Source organism: Procambarus clarkii, chromosome 10 (genome assembly GCF_040958095.1).
Source record: "Procambarus clarkii isolate CNS0578487 chromosome 10, FALCON_Pclarkii_2.0, whole genome shotgun sequence".
NCBI classification, from domain to species: domain Eukaryota; kingdom Metazoa; phylum Arthropoda; class Malacostraca; order Decapoda; family Cambaridae; genus Procambarus; species Procambarus clarkii.
In genome coordinates this window covers 22,557,839-22,576,435 of record NC_091159.1, presented here as the reverse complement: position 1 = coordinate 22,576,435, position 18,597 = coordinate 22,557,839, and the positions used below count along the sequence as shown (strand labels likewise).

At 42.7% G+C, this 18,597-nt stretch overlaps 2 protein-coding genes across 2 annotated transcripts in view; both read left to right on the top strand.

The window, feature by feature from the left end:
* nonC (serine/threonine-protein kinase Smg1) overlaps positions 1 to 1,363 on the top strand; it is a 90,018-nt gene extending 88,655 nt beyond the window's left edge. The window contains 2 exon segments of the mRNA XM_069321723.1: positions 290 to 396; positions 670 to 1,363. Coding sequence (XP_069177824.1) covers positions 290 to 396; positions 670 to 747 — 185 coding nt within the window. The 3' untranslated portion in view covers positions 748 to 1,363.
* A 12,011-nt stretch (positions 1,364 to 13,374) lies between these two features.
* On the top strand, positions 13,375 to 18,281 carry LOC123773419 (uncharacterized). The gene is made up of 4 exons (XM_069321722.1): positions 13,375 to 13,518; positions 14,414 to 14,570; positions 16,160 to 16,580; positions 16,805 to 18,281. Exons 2-4 carry the CDS (start codon positions 14,433 to 14,435, stop codon positions 17,392 to 17,394), a joined length of 1,149 nt encoding a protein of 382 aa, XP_069177823.1. The 5' UTR covers positions 13,375 to 13,518; positions 14,414 to 14,432; the 3' UTR covers positions 17,395 to 18,281.
* The last annotated feature ends 316 nt before the right edge of the window (positions 18,282 to 18,597 follow it).

Sequence of the window (18,597 nt, the reverse complement as noted above, 5' to 3'; positions counted from 1 at the left end):
GAAACCGTTCGAGTACCAAGGTTCCTCTGTATGGCTATTGGAACAGAATGCTACTTGGGGTCCCTGTGATGCCAAGTCCTTGATTGGCTTGGAAGGCTTTGTGTGTTTATCAATTTACTTTCTGATGGGGACATTAATCAAATATCCCTGTTGCACAAGTGTGGACTGTCACTGCCCTGACAACCAACACTTGTCCAGCTGGACATTGTGATCTTGCCATAGGGAACATCTAATACTCATGCTTAGAAAGGAGCTTTTTGTGGTCATTCAAAACCCAATTTCTTTTCAGCTGTACAAGAGCACAATGCATATGCTTTAAATGTATGGCGTCGTGTTAAAGTAAAATTGGAGGGCAGAGATTTAGATCCAACAAGAAGAGCATCTGTTTCAGAGCAAGTAAGTTGTTAATATTACCTATCTTCCTAATTTCATAAGGATGGAGAAGCATCAGCCTAGAATATAAATAATGCATAACACAGATAAAGAATTTTGATATTACCTGTACAAGATAAAAATGTTTCATTCATGATATCATTAACACTACAGTATATTGCATTACAAATTAATCCACAGCAAAATCCCACTTTTTCATAAAACCAGGCGTAGAGTACTGCTCCTGAATTGTCATGAATTGAAATAATGCATAATGTATGACTGTTCCTTTTTAAGGTTGATTACACCATAAGAGAAGCAACAAATCTGGACAACTTAGCAACACTGTATGAAGGCTGGACACCTTGGGTATAAAATATGCAGCACCCCATCTCCTCTGAAATAAATATCATTCCCCATTACAAAAATTTCAGTGATAGCATTATTTATGTTCATATAACATAATATATAAGAGATGAGCATGTTATTGTTACATGAACTTTATTTTCTACAAGCATCTAATTCAAAGAAAATGACTTGTGGGAGAACTTGTTTCTGGTCATTGTATTTAAGTGTACAATGTTTAATTATGTATATTTAAAGCCTTTGAGTTACCCCAGGAGTTCCCTGCATTTACAACATCCTGCTACTATTTGTCCTCTGGTATCATTGTTAAAGGGGATAATAGGAGCAGCTACTGGATATAATTCAGTACACAACCACATTGCATTTCAAGATACTATTTGCAGGCCTATTTATTATATTTACCGGTAAATATAAATGCTGTGTAAATTAAAATTAATTTTATTAGCTTGCCCTGCATACAGGCTGTCCCTAACTTACCAACAGGATGGTTCCAAAAAGACTTGTTTGTAACTCAAAATCATATCCAGTAGGTGCAAAGCTATAAATGGAATTTTTTCAGACCATAAATAATTAAAGTAATGTACAAAATCCAAATTTATTGGACAATTTAACAAAAAAAAAAAAAGGTTTTTTATTTACCTTGAATGATGGAAATGTCTTGTTTGTCCGATTTGATGGTTTTGAAGAGCAGAGAAATATAATTAGTAACGGAGGCAGCAGAAGATGAAGGTGCATATCCAGTGATGCACTACAAGACATTTGTATATTATTGGTCATTATTGAGGCACTTTTCATCAAGAAATAAATAAACTAGAATAGTGCAGTAGAAGCACTGTTCATAATGAGAGGACTTAAAATAGGTTTGCATAACAGAAAGAGGGGATTTAACTGTGAACTTTTGAGATGGTTTGTAAGATGTTACAAATTTTATAAATATTATAAATCTTTAAATTAAATAAAGTACCACCACCCTGTCATTTGCATCAATACAAAACAAAACATTCCTTCATATTTTTTTCATGCAGTATAAATGTAGGCATGCAAGCAACCCGTCCTCTTACTAATTACGTCGCTTTTTGCTCGTATAGGCACTACGGCCAAAAATGGTCGTAGTGTAAAATGGAAGCTGCTCGTGAAAGTGACGTACCATTCTGTTTGCCGTTTTGGATCCTCTGGCTTAGGCTGTTAGGTTGTGAGAGGACGCTTTCAATTAATGTTTCATTACGTTTTAAAACCTATGGGAAATTCCCTGCTCTCCTAACCTACCTGAGAACCCAAAACTTTTTTTTATTTTTAATTCCAATACAGCCATTTTTGGTAATGTATATGAGGGAAAAGAAACGTAATTTGTAAGAGGATGGGCCATTTAAAGAGCTAAGAGGACCAACATTATTCAGAATCTTTGCCTGCTATGGTTTCTTCATTACCTAAACATTGGGTCTGGGGAGCTCCATTTGCCTGGCGTATTCCCCTCTACATTTAATTTCCCTTAGTTCACATCTTGATCTCTGATGTTTTCTGTTATACTAAATACTGCTAAAATAACATCCAGAAATGAGATACCATTTAGCAGAAGTACTATGGTAAGACTTTTTTTTGGCATTGTGAACTAAAAGTTCAAAAACTAGAAATAAAATAAAATTAAACATTAATGGCCTTGAGAGAACAAGCTGATGAATTTTAAGACGCTTATTCAGTTAGAATTTTATTATCTTAACATTATTAAATAAAAAGTTATTATTTCATAATGAAAAACTCCATCGACAACTGTTAAACTTGTACATGCACTGTTGTAAATAAAAAAAAATTGTAAATGTCATTATAAACAAATTATATTTAAGTAGTTTAAAATAAATAAAATTACTCTGCCTTTATTTTTGGAAATTAAATACTGTAATGGTTATTGCCGTAGTCATCAAATATGAATAAAACAGTTTTCCCTTAATTTATTTGCTTTCATTGGAATCAATGAAAATATTAAATGTGTCATGGCACACTAAACAAAAATCCCGAAATTATCTCTAAAATATTTTGCATAAATTTGATTGTTGATCTGAATTGTCACATGCACCAATTGTTGTAATGTGATAAGGTTTATTCTTTTATTGGGAAATAAGACAAAGAAATTTTAAATTTTGCTAAGTATATGGATTTATAAGCAGAATGTGTGCCTGTTTGCATATATTCAGTACATAGGTTCGAATCCTAATCACGGCTCCTACAGATTTTCTCACAATTCTTATATATTTAATTCTTTATGAAACACGAAGGATTTCCTCTTCCCGATGACTGCACAAGTGGTAATGCTCGGAGAGGCGTCATAGTGGAACATCAATATTTATATATCTATGAACTAGTGGCTTTACAAGATTGTAAATACCATGCTCTGTATCCTCACAAACCCAATGTACCTTCTTGTATATAAATAAATAAATAAAATATATCTGCCTAATGTCTCTAATATTCTTAAACCTATATTGTTTGCTGATACTACCCCTCATTTATTCAGACCACAACCCACATACACTAAATAATGTTGTGAATAATGAATTAAAAAAAAAAAAAAGTCCACTTATGGGAGCGGACAACACGCTGGACTTGTGATCCTGTGGTCCTGGGTTCGATCCCAGGTGCCGGCGAGAAACAATGGGCAGAGTTTCTTTCACCCTATGCCCCTGTTACCTAGCAGTAAAATAGGTACCTGGGTGTTAGTCGGCTGTCATGGGCTGCTTCCTGGGGGTGGAGGCCTGGTCGAGGACTGGGCCGCGGGGACACTAAAAAAAAAGCCCCGAAATCATCTCAAGATGACCTCAAGATAGATGTCAACTAACAAACTAACACCAAACATAGAAAAGACCTACTACATCTTATTTGGAAGCAAATCATCGAATGCAATTCAGCTACAGATAGACAATATTAACATCAGTATTAAAAATTATGGAAAATTTCTTTGCCTATTCCTAGACAAGAGACTACTTCAGTACCCACATTCAACACAACTAAGAAAGTCTAAAACAGTTGGTATACTCTCCAAAATCAGATATTATATTCCTAACTCTGCTCACCTCTCACTATATTGTGCACCAATATATCCCCATCTTAATTATGGTATCTGTGCAGGGGGTTCAACCACTGCAAACCACCTCAAGTCCATCATTACCCAGTAAAAATCTGCTATCAGAATAATAACAAATTCTGCTTTTAAACAACACTCAGGCCCCCTTGTTTAAATCCCTTGTGACGGTAACGCGTTGGTGTTCGGCTGTTTCAAAAGCTAGGGGTATGGCCTCGTCACATATAGAAACAAGAGAAAATCTGGAACTTCGTCTGTGGTAAGGTAATGGGAAGACACAAAACACAAGTAAATTTAACAATGAGATTTTAATTACGTTAGAAAAGCAAAACATGAATAAAATGGACATAAAATTGGAACATAAAATCAATCAAAATAATAAGAATAATCAAATGGCAAAATGAAAAGTTACGTTAAGACAAGTGAACAATATACAATGCAAAATATGGGTGCAGGAATATTGGCTTTAAGTTGCCACCTCTCTTAGTATACGTAAGCCAGAGCTTAGTCTACCAACGAGACGTGTTAACTTGTTGAAAGCACTGGATATTCTGAGGTCTGCAGGTCGTGGTGGCCCCAGACATCAGGTAGTGTGGCGGAGGAGGAGCAGGTGCGGCTGACCACCAGCCAATCAGCGATGAGCAGGCGACGGACAGGTAGTTTGGTGGTTCGAGTGGTAGAGGCGGATCAGGTGTTCCTGGTGCTGAATACGTTCGCTCTCTGGCAAACCTGGGTGTTGTACTTTTTAGATATTTCTTCCATATTAGTTGTATAGGGATGTATAGCGACGAACTTAGGAGGGAAGAGCAGGCTCAATCTCTTTGAGATTATCGTCACAACTCTCCCCCGAAGCCTGCGGTTCTGGAAGAAGTACGTCGTTATGTGGGGGAGTAATAGATGGAGTCGCTTCTACTTCATAAACTCTGGAGAGGGCATCTGCTATGATGTTGTCAGAACCCTTGATATAGCGGATCTCCAGGTTGAAATCTTGTAAATACAGAGCCCATCGTAGAACACGCTGGTTAGTGAATTGGGCTTGATGTAGGAAGCGGAGAGGGTTGTGGTCTGAGAAGATGGTTGTAGACCTGGCGCCTTGTAGGTACGGAGCGAAGTGTTGGAGGTTCAGGACGATGGATAGTAGCTCTTTTTCAATAGTGCTGTAGTTCCTCTGGTGTGGTTTCAATTTGTAGCTGTAGTAGCCGACAGGTAGAACCTCTTCGCCTCGTTGTTGCATCAGGACACCACCAACGCCGGTACCACTGGCGTCGACATGCAGGACGAAAGGCTTGGTGATATCTGGCGAGGCGAGAATGGGATTAGAACAGAGGAGGAATTTGAGTTGTTCGAAAGCAACGGTTTGCTGCATGGTCCACTTATACCGTTGCTTGGGACTGGTTAATAGGATTAGAGGTGTGGCGATTGTTCTGAAATTTCTCACAAACCTACGATAGTAGGAGGCAAGACCAAGGAAGCGCAGGAGCTGCTTCCTGGTGGTAGGCTGTGGATACTGTTGGATGGCTTGAGTGTGCGAGTCTAACGGAGCTAGGCTGCCACTCCCAATAACATGACCCAGATAACGCACTTTACCTTTCGCGAAGGTGGACTTGCCCAGGTTGATGGCGAGGCCGGCTGTCAGGAGCTTTGAGAACAGACGTCGCAGCTGGAGCAGATGTTCACTCCAGGTGTTGGATGCTACGACGATATCGTCCAGGTAGGCGTATGTGTTATCCAAGCCCTGGATGACACGGTTGACAGCTCTCTGAAAGGTGGCCGGGGCATTACATAGTCCGAAAGGAAGGCGTTCATATCTGAAAAGTCCAAAAGGAGTGATAAAGGCAGATATCTCTTTAGCTCGCTCCGTTAGACACACTTTATAGTACCCCTTCAGCAAGTCCACTTGGGACAAGTACTGGGCACTGCCAATGGCGTCAAGGATGTCATCTATCCTTGGCAAGGGGTAAGCATCCTTGACTGTTACGTTATTCAATTTACGATAGTCAGTACATAACCGCACCTTACCTTGGGGTTTGGGCACCAAGATACAGGGTGAGGCCCAGGGGGACTCACAAGGTGTAGCCAGTCCATGATCCAAGAGGTACTGCACCTCAGCACGCATGACTTCCTTCTTGCTCGGGCTGATTCGGTAGAAGGGTTGACGAATCGGCCGGGTGTCGGGGAGCAGTTGGATGTCGTGCTGGGTAACATTACACTCTTGGGGGTCATCTCGGAACAACTCCTGATGTTCTCTGAAGATCTTGACAAGAGGTGCACTATGATTATCCTGAAAGTATTTGGGAAGATCATTAAGGATTTCGGAATTAGAAAGCGCCGACTCCTTGTCAGTGCTTTCGGGAGGAGAAGCTGGGAAGGTCTCACTGTGGATGTAGGGTTCTGTGAAGGTAGAATAGTTTATCATGACAGTGAGAGGAGTACCATTATATTGCTTCAGGAGGTTGACGTGGCACAGCTGGGTCTTCCGCCGCCTATCTGGAGTCTCGAGAACGTAGTTGTGGTTGTTTCTGCACTCCTTGATGCGGTAGGGTCCTGAAAACCTGTTTTGTAAAGGAGAACCTGGGATAGGGAAGTATGCTAGTACGAAGTCTCCCGGCTTAAATTTTCTTACTTTGCTGGTCTGGTCGTAATGAGTCTTCATCCTCTCCTGGGCTTTCAATACATTATCATGGGCAAAACTGTGGAGACTCTAGAATGTGTTGAAGGTTTTGAAGAAACTGGGGCACATTCTGATGCTCACTGAAGGTGGCATCTCTTAGAGAGTCTGAAAGCCTTGAGGGGAGTACGGCACTTACGGCCGTAGAGCATCTCATAAGGAGATACTCCTAGGGACTCATTGGGAAGACTTCTGTAAATACACATTATCAAATCAATTTGCTTATCCCAATCCTTAGAAGTTTCACTACAAAAATTTTTCAAGAGTGCTTTGATAGTCTGATGACTACGCTCAAGAGAACCCTGTGAAGCAGGACGATAGGGGCTGGACAATACCTGTTTGATGTTGAACTCTTCCAGTGTCCGTTTGAAGAGATCACTGGTGAAGTTGGTACCACAGTCGCTCTGAATCTCCCTGGGAAATCCGTATTGAGTGAAGATCTTCAATAGATGCTTTACAACCGTAGCAGCCGTGATGTTCTTCACTGGAACTGCTATGGGAAATCTGGTGGTAGGACACAGGATGGTTAAGATATAGGCGTTACCTGAACTGGTCCGAGGTAAAGGACCAACACAGTCTATTATAAGTCTGTGGAAAGGTTCCGCAGGCACCTGTATGGGAATCAGTGGCGCTCTGGGAATGGAGATGTTCGGTTTGCCTGCCATCTGACATGTATGACTGTTTTACGTACTGTTTGACGCTGTTTACCATACCTGGCCAGTAGTAGTCTTGACGAATCCCATGGTAAGTTTTGTTGAATCCGTAGTGGGAGAGTGCTCCGTGGGCCAGGTGTTGAATAGTGGGCCGCAGGCTGGTAGGAATCACAAGTTGTTCGATGTTGGCCCAATCGTCGTCCTCCTTCAGTTTACTGGGTCTATATCTGCGGTAGAGCAAGTCGTTCTCTAGGAAGAACCCAGGAATACTGTCGGGTCGAGTCTCAGCCTGGAAAAACAATGGTGTTAAGGTAAGATCTTCCCTCTGCAACTTACGGAACTCCAACTTGGTCAGATTCGGGGGTAGTTTCTGAGGGTCTTGAGGGACAGCGGTAGCAGTAGAGTCGGCTGGCTGTGGTCGTGCGGCTTGTGCACGAGTGGTCACTAGAACCGGAGGAGAAACTTCATCACTCTTGAACCTCTGCTGGAACATACTCAAGTATAGGGTTAATTGGCACAGAGGTACACACCTGGGGTTTGTCCATGACGATCAGGTTGGTCGGTTGCAGGTCTTCTGCCAAGTCGTTGCCTAGAAGAAGTTGCACTCCAGGCATGGGAAAAGGCTTTTCCCTGACGCGACTTGGACTTCTCCGTTCACGTAGGGACAATCCAGGTGGACTCTGGCGAGAGGGTATGGAGTGGTAGCAGTGAGGTCAGTGATGAAGACAGTTTCTCCGGTGTAGGCGATGTTGGGCACAGCCGACTTCAAGATGATCGATTGAAGAGCCGCTGTGTCCCTCAAGATCTTCAATTTGAAACGTCCCTCCGGATTTGAACCGTTGGCAGAGACAGTTCCAGTATACAGGTGGTTACTGAAAAGAGAAAAATCATTAACACCAACATTCATCACAGGCTTACCGGACTTAGGAGGAGTTGGTTTGGGTTTCTGTGTCAGTGGTTCCTTTGTATTGAGACTTACCACACTTGTCTATGGTATGTCCATAGAGTCTACAATACTTGCAGTACAATTGCGAGCCAGCTTGATCGGTGCTCACTTTCTCGTAACTGTACCACGACTTCTTACTGGAGGATGGTTCTGGTGTCAGCCGGTGGATGAGGCTGTGTCAGCCGACTTAGCACACTTCAGGTAGTCTGTTTCTTCTTTATCTGCTAAGTATAGACGGACAGGAGGCGGCACACGCCTCAAGAATTCTTCAACAAGCATCAGGTTGACGAGTTCTGTAAAAGTAGAGACATGTGCTGCTTCCAGCCATTTCATAAAATATCTCCGTTTTGTGTTAGCAAACTCGAGGAAGGTAGTGGTACTTGCCTTCAGGTGGTCACGGAATTTCCTTCGATAACTTTGTGGAGAGGAGGTAGGCGTCCAACACTGCTTGTTTCAGTCTGGTAGTCATTCTCAGACGCCAAAGTACTGAGTGTGACTGCAGCTCTACCTGTAAGATGGACTCTGAGAAGAGTGGCCCATTGGTCGACAGGCCAACTGAGTTGATTAGCAAGGGTTTCAAAGGTGGTAAAAAACACATCAACTTCTGCTTCTACAAAGGATGGCATTAACTTACTTGCATGTGATATATTAAAACTGACGGGAAGATTGGCAGTAGCTTGCTGACGTTGAGCGAGGTGTGAAGTTTCCAACGCGAATTCTCGTTGACGACACTAGAGCCAGAGTCGCTTGTTGCTTGTCATGTTCGCGTTGCATCTCCAACTCGCGTTGTTTGGTTTCAAGCTGTACTCTGACTCTTTCCCGCTCCTGGAACATTGCAACCTCACGTTCCTGGAGGGCGAGTTCACGTTCGTGTTCTTTCTTCAAGGTAGTTTCACGTTCCTTGAGGGCGATTTCTCTTTCTTCCTTCCTCAAGGCAGCCTCACGTTCTTTTTCTTCCCTTCGTATGGCAGCTGCTCGTTCTTGTTGTTCGAGGGCTTCTCTTTGCATGGCAGCTGCTTCCCTTTGCTGCTCGCGTTCAATCTTTGCCAGCCTCTAGTTTGAGTTTCATCGTTGCCAAATCAGTTTTATCTGCAATATAGCAAGTTCCATGAGTTTGATCTTACCTTGCTCTAAGAAATGATCCAGTAACAGGTTGTATATTTCACTCTTGTTGGCTTGGTAGGGGACTGTTAGTTGATACTCATGTGCAAGAGTTTGTAATTCAGCTCTCTTGGCATGACTTAAAAGTCCCTATTGCACCTGCTGGATCTGCACGGAAAGCTTAGAGACGAAACGTGGTGAAATTAGCAAATAAATGTACAACGAATATACCGTTATATAGCGAAGGTCAGAAACAGGACAACGTGGCAACTGGTACCTATCCTGTGGGATCTTTAACAATTAAAGTTAAGTACAAGATGTTAAATGATTTAAATTAATCAAAGGCGCAGGAAATCTTGTACCCGGTACTCGTGTAAGAGGATAAGGGCAAGAAAATCCTACTAAACAAATGAAACAGTTAATTGCCTCAAAAGTAAAATTGGTAGTCCAAGGATGTAGGCATACCTTGCCGAGTCTCTATAGGACATAAGTTTTTCCTACTGAAATTAATATGATACTTACAGAATTAGCGAACTTTTGTGCTCTGAAAAAGTAAGCTAATTCCCTACCAGTTGTATGTATCATCATCTCTGACTGACGTGTAGGGGTGCGAGGTGTCAACTGGTGACGAGAACTGCTGCAGAGGTCCCAATTCAGCAACTAAAGTTCGAGCTAGAGGAACTATGGCCCTCTTTATCCTCCTACAGTCAGATTGCAGAAGATTAGATGCACTTGACCCGGGGCAGACCACAGTACCAGGGTACCAATATGATGATCTGTCGAAAATGAGAAATATCCAAGGGACAAAAGATGGTAAACACGAGTAATAACACGGAGGGAGAGATGACCAATTAAGAGTATGACTGCGGCCTACAGTCACCACGTAATCCAAAGTTGTCTCACCTTCACCATATGTTACTCTTAATGCACAATACACTCCGCACCATATAAAAATGAAATTGAATATGAAAAATAGTAAAAGCTACGTTACCAAAGTTAAATACGCTTACCATTAATTACTACTTGGCACCAGTACCTGAGTGAAGCTCCTAGGACAGGCCCCCCACTTAATATGTGACGGTAACGCGTTGGTGTTCGGCTGTTTCAAAAGCTAGGGGTATGGCCTCGTCACATAGAAACAAAAAAGAGAAAATCTGGAACTTCGTCTGTGGTAAGGTAATGGGAAGACACACAAAACAAGAAATTTAACAATGAGATTTTAATTACGTTAGAAAAGCAAAACATGAATAAAATGGACATAAAATTGGAACAAAATCAATCAATCAAAATAATAAGAATAATCAAATGGCAAAATGAAAAGTTATGTTAAGACAAGTGAGTAATAACAAGTGAACAATATACAATGCAAAATATGGGTGCAAGAATATTGGCTTTAAGCTGCCACCTCTCTTAGTATACGTAAGCCAGAGCTTAGTCTACCAACGAGACGTGTTAACTTGTTGAAAGCACTGGATATTCTGAGGTCTGCAGGTCGTGGTGGCCCCAGACATCAGGTAGTGTGGCGGAGGAGGAGCAGGTGCGGCTGACCACCAGCCAATCAGCGATGAGCAGGCGACGGACAGGTAGTTTGGTGGTTCGAGTGGTGGAGGCGGAGCAGGTGTTCCTGGTGCTGAATACGTTTGCTCTCTGGCAAACCTGGGTGTTGTACTTGTGGGATATTTCTTCCATATTAGTTGTATAGGGATGTATAGCGACGAACTTAGGAGGGAAGAGCAGGCTCAATCTCTTGAAGGAGATTATCGTCACACCCTAAACATGCTAAACATAAACTCACTCCACACATTCTCTTGTGTCAACTACATTTACAAAACCCTGTTCTTAAATGCAAACCATGCTCTGAAACTCTCCCTGGACAGATGTAATAGGACCCATTATCACCACACCAGAAATAAATATCCCTTTGATATCCAAAGAGTCAAACTTAATCTGTGTAAACACTCTATGCAAATAAAAGGACCTAGTCTATGGAACTCACTCCCTAGTGAATTGAAAAGCTGTCAAACTTTTGCCTCATTCAAAAGCAAAACCAAAAAGTACCTAATTTCATCTTCATAGTCTCCTACTCTGTGCTTTAAATTTGCTCTGTATCTAGTGTTACCCAATCTCCCAATCTTTATGTACTTAATCCAAACAACTTTACCATTGCGATCATTGCTGTCTTCTTATATGTGCTAGCAATATGTTGTATTGTGCCTATTATTTTTTTTAATTACCATTCAATGCAATCAATCTGAGCTACCTATGTGCTTTAATATTCCTACAAATCTCCCTCATCTCATTTTTTTTCTTGCAATATACCTGTTATCATTTTATATATTTTGCTAGTATTTACCTACTTAAAATTTTCTGTTAGGTTAAGGACCTGTGGCCAGATTCACTAAGCAGTTGTGCAAGTACTTACGAACGTGCACATCTTTCCTCAATCTTTGACGGCTTTGGTTACATTTATTAAACAGTTTACAGGCATGAAAACTTACCAATCAACTGTTGTTACTGTTATAAACAGCCTCCAGGTGCTTTGGAACTCAATAATTGTTCAATAATTGTAAACAAAGCCGCCAAAGAATCAGAAAAGATGTATAGGTTCGTAAGTGCTTGTGTAACTGCTTCGTGAAACTGGCCCCTGCCCGAAACGCTGCGCGTACTAGTGACTTTACAAGAATGTAATCACAATGCTATGTATCCTCACAATCCCAATGTACCTTCTTGTATATATATAATAAATAAATAAATAAATAAATAAATAAATAAATAATTTGGTAAGGCATGAATGTTGTTTCATAGAGTGTTAGACTTGATGTTTGGCAGAGATGGCCATCTCTGGGCTGGGCAAATCGTTTGATTAGTTCATGAACAAAAGTGAGAATTTGGTTTCATTTAACAAGTTTACCTACATTTACCTGAGAGCCACTATCTCTAGTGTCCTCGACGGAGACAAAAATTTGGCGGCTTGTCAAAGGTTTCCCTACTGTTCCTAGGTATTCTTTCTAGATGGGTGTTGAACTGAAGTAGTATGCATTTACAGTTTCGGCAGGTAGGCAGTTCCATGGATTTATGCTAATAAAATATCTTTTGTTTTCTGTCCTACATTAATTGTGACTTGTTAGGCTTGAATTAGAATACGTTAATCCCAATCTCTTTAATTAAAAGGTTGAACGTGACACAAGAACCCATTTGAGTAATAAAATAATATAAAAATAAAAATAAAATAAAATAAAATGTTTATTTAGGTAAGGTACATACATACAATAAATTTTTACAAAGACTGGTTGACTTATAGGTAGAGCTAGTACATACAATGCCTAAAGCCACTATTACGCAAAGCGTTTCGGGCATGATAAACTTAAATGACAAGCTTAATACTAATTGAGCATAATGAGTAGAATGAAAACAAGAAATGAAAACATAGATGAAAAAGCAGCACAAATACAATTATGTCGACAAACAGCTGCTCTTTAAAAAAAAACAGACATTGGTTGACAATAGAAGGGTATGGTAGGTTACAGGGAATTTATTAGGTATAGCTTCGTTTTTAACTTAAACTGGTTGAGAGAGGTACAGTCTTTAACATGGTTGGGAAGGTCATTCCACATTCTGGGCCCCTTGATTTGTAGTGCATTTCTAGTTTGAATAAGTCGTACTCTAGGAATATCAAAACTGTATTTATTTCTGGTGTGGTGCTCATGGGTTCTGTTACAACCTTCTATGAAGCTTCTGAGATCAGGATTGGCATTATAGTTTAGCGTTTTATATATGTATAATACACATGAGAGAATGTGCAGTGACTTAATGTCTAACATATTCAGAGATTTGAGTAGGGGTACCGAGTGATGTCTGGGGCCAGAGTTGGATATTGTCCTAATAGCAGCTTTGTGTTGAGTAATATGGGATCTCAATGTTTATTCGTCGAAGCCTCAATACCACAGGATAGTGATAAAATGAAAAATACATCTGAAGGAAAATAATGAAGAGGCTGGCTTCATGACACCTCTACGACCACTAATGATGGTGGCCATCAGATCAACTAATAATCTACTTGAGTAACCCATATTTCCAGACGTTTCCTGTATACACACAGTTCCCAAACACTTGTCCTGGTTATGACAGATGGCAGCACAGTCGCACACAGTTCCCTGCTCTTTACATAACAGATAGCCGACTTTTCTACTATTTTTTGTTTTTTTCATTTATTCAGTGAACTGGTGCCGTCTTGGTTAGTGGACAACACGACGCGCTCGTCACCCGTAACTCGACGACGACGACAACACCTCAACGGAACTAGAATCTTGGAGGGCTGCAGAAAACCATTTGGTGAAACGTGAGTTTCCCGACAGTCATACATGGATGTGGATTAATTATTTGGCTGTAATTGGCTTTTGCATTCGGCGATTCTAACGTAAATATTAGTATCTTCGTCATCTGTAATCGATGTAATTTTTGCTAAGTGATTATATAGTACTATAATATGTGTTTATCATTCATGTTTGTCAGGTGGATCCACCAACTGGCCTATATAGCTCTTTGGAAATTAATGAGCTGTTTGAAGTATAAAACAATTATAATTCCCGTAGTCGGAGACACTAGGAAACCCATGTTTAAACTTATCGTAGTCAAGGTACCGAGCCCTACTCCCATACGAGTCCCCAATTGCCCATTATAGTCGCCCTTCACAGTTGGGAGAGGTTTGCCCTAAGCAACTGGTCTCCAGCTTCGTACAGACAAAAATAAATTATATATAGATATATATACTTGATTGTGTGCCCGGCTGCACCCGATCTTTTCCTCCCCTTCCCCATCTCTTCCTCTCCTCCCATTTTCGGCTATGATTGTGGCAAAGAAAATGCTCGTGTCAATGTGCAAGCCTAAAAATGCGTAATGTGTAACATCCGTGGAAATATATAATAACTTTGTCGGGGACAGACAGCCTGTATACATATAATCCTACGATTATATATTATATGTTTGATCGAGGTTCCATTCCACCCCCACCCCCCCTTTCCCCTCCCCTGAAGGTCGAACTACTGACCCCTCCCCAGAATGCAACCCCATAATACGCTAACAAGCTCTTGGGCACCTATATTTTACTGCTAGGTGTGAACAAAAGCATTAGATAATAAGAAACATGCCCAATCATTTCTGTCCCGACCGGGACTTGGACTGTGTGTGGAGACTGACTATCAAATTGGCAAAACCTTCACTGATTGTTTTTTCAGACTTTTGATATTGGTGAGAATGATATGTGGAGTGAGGAGATATGTGCTGGTGGTGGGCGGCGGGGTGGTGGGTGTGGCGGGCGGGGCGCACATGATGGGTGCAGTCTTCCTGGCCCACCCCGCCCACCTCCTCCTGTGTCTCCTGGCTGGGGCGTGGGTGAGTATACCCACCGTTGATGTTCCCAGTGTCGTGGGTGAATATACCCCATCACTTGATGCTATACCTAGTAAGGGCGAGTATACCCATCACTGTACTCGTCTCCCATGTGTTCATTAGATTACCCATTCAAACACAAATGTGGTCATTGGTGCCTGCACGTATATATATGCTGACCTCCGTGACCCAGATATATCGCTCTTGATCTCTTTCATGGAGTCTGACCTCCACCAGTCGTCCAGACATGACCCCCCCCCCCTCAGTAGTCGTCCAGACATGACCCCCCCCCCTCAGCAGTCGTCCAGACATGGACCCCCCCCCTCAGCAGTCGTCCAGACATGGAACCCCCCCCCCCCCTCAGCAGTCGTCCAGACATGGACCCCCCCCCCCTCAGCAGTCGTCCAGACATGGACCCCCCCCCTCAGCAGTCGTCCAGACATGGACCCCCCCCCCCCTCAGCAGTCGTCCAGACATGGACCCCCCCCCCTCAGCAGTCGTCCAGACATGGACCCCCCCCCCCCCTCATCAGTCGTCCAGACATTGACCCCCCCCCTCAGCAGTCGTCCAGACATGGACCCCCCCCCTCAGCAGTCGTCCAGACATGGACCCCCCCCCCCTCAGCAGTCGTCCAGACATGGACCCCCCCCCCCCCTCAGCAGTCGTCCAGACATGGACCCCCCCCCCTCAGCAGTCGTCCAGACATGGACCCCCCCCCCCTCAGCAGTCGTCCAGACATGGACCCCCCCCCCCTCAGCAGTCGTCCAGACATGACTATAACTACAGTATCAAAAATCGCTGCATTTTGTACTGTTAATGTTGTCGAGGGCCGGTGACGGAAAGCATCTAAATTTCAGACCTAACCATGAAAATGGCCAGGGGGTGGGGGGGGGGACACCATACATGTCGATATTTCGTAGTGTGCTTAGAACATAGCCAAAATGTTACTTTTTTGTATTTTTACAAATATTTTAGGTCTCGAGATTTTTGTTATGAAATTTATATTTAAGTGGCTGTGGTAGCCTGAGTCTTGGGGGGGGGGGGGGAGATGGTCACAGATTGTTGAGATTGCCAAGTTGGATTGCGAAAGGGATCTGGGAGTTATGATTAGTAAGAATTTAAAACCAAAGGATCAGTGCATGAATGTTCGACTAAGTTAATTCCCCAAATTAGAAATCTTTCATATGAAGAAAGATTAACAAAGCTTAAATTGCATTCACTGGAAAGGCAAAGAGTTAGGGGTGACATGATAGAGGTTTATAAGTGGATGAATGGACATAACAAAGGGGATATTAATGGAGTATTAAAAGTATCAACATAAGACAGAACGCGAAACAATGGGTATAAATTGGGTAAGTTTAGATTTAGGAAAGACTTGGGTAAATACTGGTTCGGTAACAGGGTTGTTGATTTGTGGAACCAATTACCACTAAATATAGTGGAGGTGGGGTCCCTCGATTGTTTCAAGCGTGGGTTGGACATGTATATGAGTGGGATTGGGTGGTTATAAATAGGAGCTGCCTCGTATGGGCCAATAGGCCTTCTGCAGTTACCTTTGTTCTTATGTTGTTATATCTCTTCTCTCTGTCCAGGCGCTGGTCAACGGCATGAGCGTCATGGTCACTGGCTGTTCCTCTTACCACCGAGTACATGTCTTCCAAACTCCTAATTCAAATACCTTTGTCTCAAACACCCCTCCCCCCCGGGTACTTGCCTCCAACATTACTGCTCCAGGATCCCCTGCTCGCGGATCCCCTGCTCCCGGATCCACTAGACGCAGAACCCCTACACCCGGATCCCATGCCTCCAAAACATCTACCCGGAAAACCGCAGCCAGATGGCGCCTGCTTGTGATTCGTCTGAGTTTGTCGGCCACAGCCCTGGTGTTGACCACAGTGACGGTGTTCGTACAGGTGCACCACGCGGGGGTGTACCAATGGCCGCGCCAGACACCACACACTCCCCACCAACACTCCCTTCTCGCCTCTCTCTCCAAGGCCTTTAATCTTCGAGGTAAGACCCACTACTTGACGTCATGAGGTTAGATAATGTTGAACGTGGAAATGGCAACACGTATAGTTGTTGTGATTTAAATTATTGGGAAAGTAAGCTAATTTCTTAGTGTAATGGCTATGCTTACACAAATGCTCATTTCAGTAGTTTTAAAGTAAATTATCCCATATCCAGCTCGGCAAATTAATATTTATAAACTATATGTTGTAACGTTACTGGCGCAGGTGTGTGGGTGGTGACCGCGTCGAGTATAGTGGGGACACTGGCAGCTCTCGTAGCCTTCGCGTTTTCCTTTAGCCCATACCACCAAGTTAGCGACGACTCTACCTTTTTAAACCAAGTGTCGATTCTGTCGTCCGGCTGGGTGTACGACCCGTCGCCGCCGCCAAGACCTCGAGCCCCTGAGACACATGTTGAGGCGAAGACAGAGATGCATCGTCTTCGAACCCACGACCAGACGTCCGAGGACAAAGAGAACGCAGACCCTTCTCTTATTTTAACTGTGTCTCACTCGCGGCACCATGCACATGACATCACCTCTGACTCTTTACACTCTGTTGATAGTTATGGTGAGGCAGAGTCCCCTCGCCTGCCGGTCTTCAGTGAAAATGTTGCCAATATGTCTGTGTCTGACAATGACGTCGATGTCACTAGGCACTTGCCCATGGTTCGACTGTTATCATTCGCGCCCAGGACGTCTTCCAGTGGATATATAAGTAACAAACTTGAAAGCAGGCGAAAACAACACCCAGTTACTACAGTTAAATCAAACTGGTTCTCGGCCATCGTCTCCAGCTTTAAGAATGGGAGCTAATGACACTCCTGTAATCCGGGAACAATATTTACGAAGCATTTCACCAATTCGTAGAGTGATCATGCCCACTCTTACGGCAAGTCAGTCTTCAGAAAGCCCAAATCCTCTGTCAAATCTGACTTATTCCACGCCAGCGGAAACATCAAGCTCCTGTCGGCTGTCAATTCCTAACAATACACTCTTTGAGCAATATTCTCAGTCTCAGACTGTTCCTTATTTTTCCACTGATTTTAGAGAGACATTTCCGCATGGCATGAGCGTTTCTGGGTCCTCATGGTCTGAAAATGTACATGTAATTTATCATGGGGTTCAAGAAGCTCTGCACTCGCTTTATCACGACCCTTTATCAGAAGACACAATAGCAATACCTCAGAAGGGGTCAGACTTGAGGGTAGCTGCATTAACTAATGAAAGTTCACCAAAAACCAAATCAGTTTCGTTTACTCGCGAACAAAGAGAGAGCAATATTCGTCCCAAGCATAAGTCCAGCCAGTCCGTATCTGAAGTGGTCATTCTTACTCGCCACCACAATTCAGGTTTGTCGCAAACTTCACCTCTTGGTAACAAGGACAAAGCATCACCACCAGCACCTGCCCGAGAGGCCTACATGTGCCACGATCAAACCTGGAGAGGGATTTGCCCCACAAGTAGCTGTGGGAAGCCTACTCCTCCCATCAGAAGCTGTACTACTCGTATCACTTCTACCCTTTACACTGGTGATCTAAGGGTACCCAGTGTCCCACACTGTTAAACCGTGAGTGTAAATGTAAAATATATAATGTAGATTGTGAAATATAAAATACACAGACATGGTTGTGGATACGAGTATGTAATACTGTAAATAATACTAAAATCTTTACAATGTTAACATTTGTTATAACTTAAAAGGGTGCATTGCTTTTTAACCTATATATTGGTCACAGCAGACCTTATGTTTTATACTAAAGTTATCTACCATGAACCCTTGATGTATATCCACCTACTGTAACTGCCCCCCCCCCCTGTCACAGCACAGTCATGATGAGCGAGGGGGAGGCATATGCTCATAGTTCTCTAATAGATGGGAGTGACTTCTGTAGTCCTCCCAGATGGGACAGCATGCAACTTATGTGTCTGTAGGACTACAGTTTCCATTTAGGTCATTTGATCCACTTGCTGAATGAATTACCCCCATGGGGGCTATCCTGTTTTGAAGAATGTGTG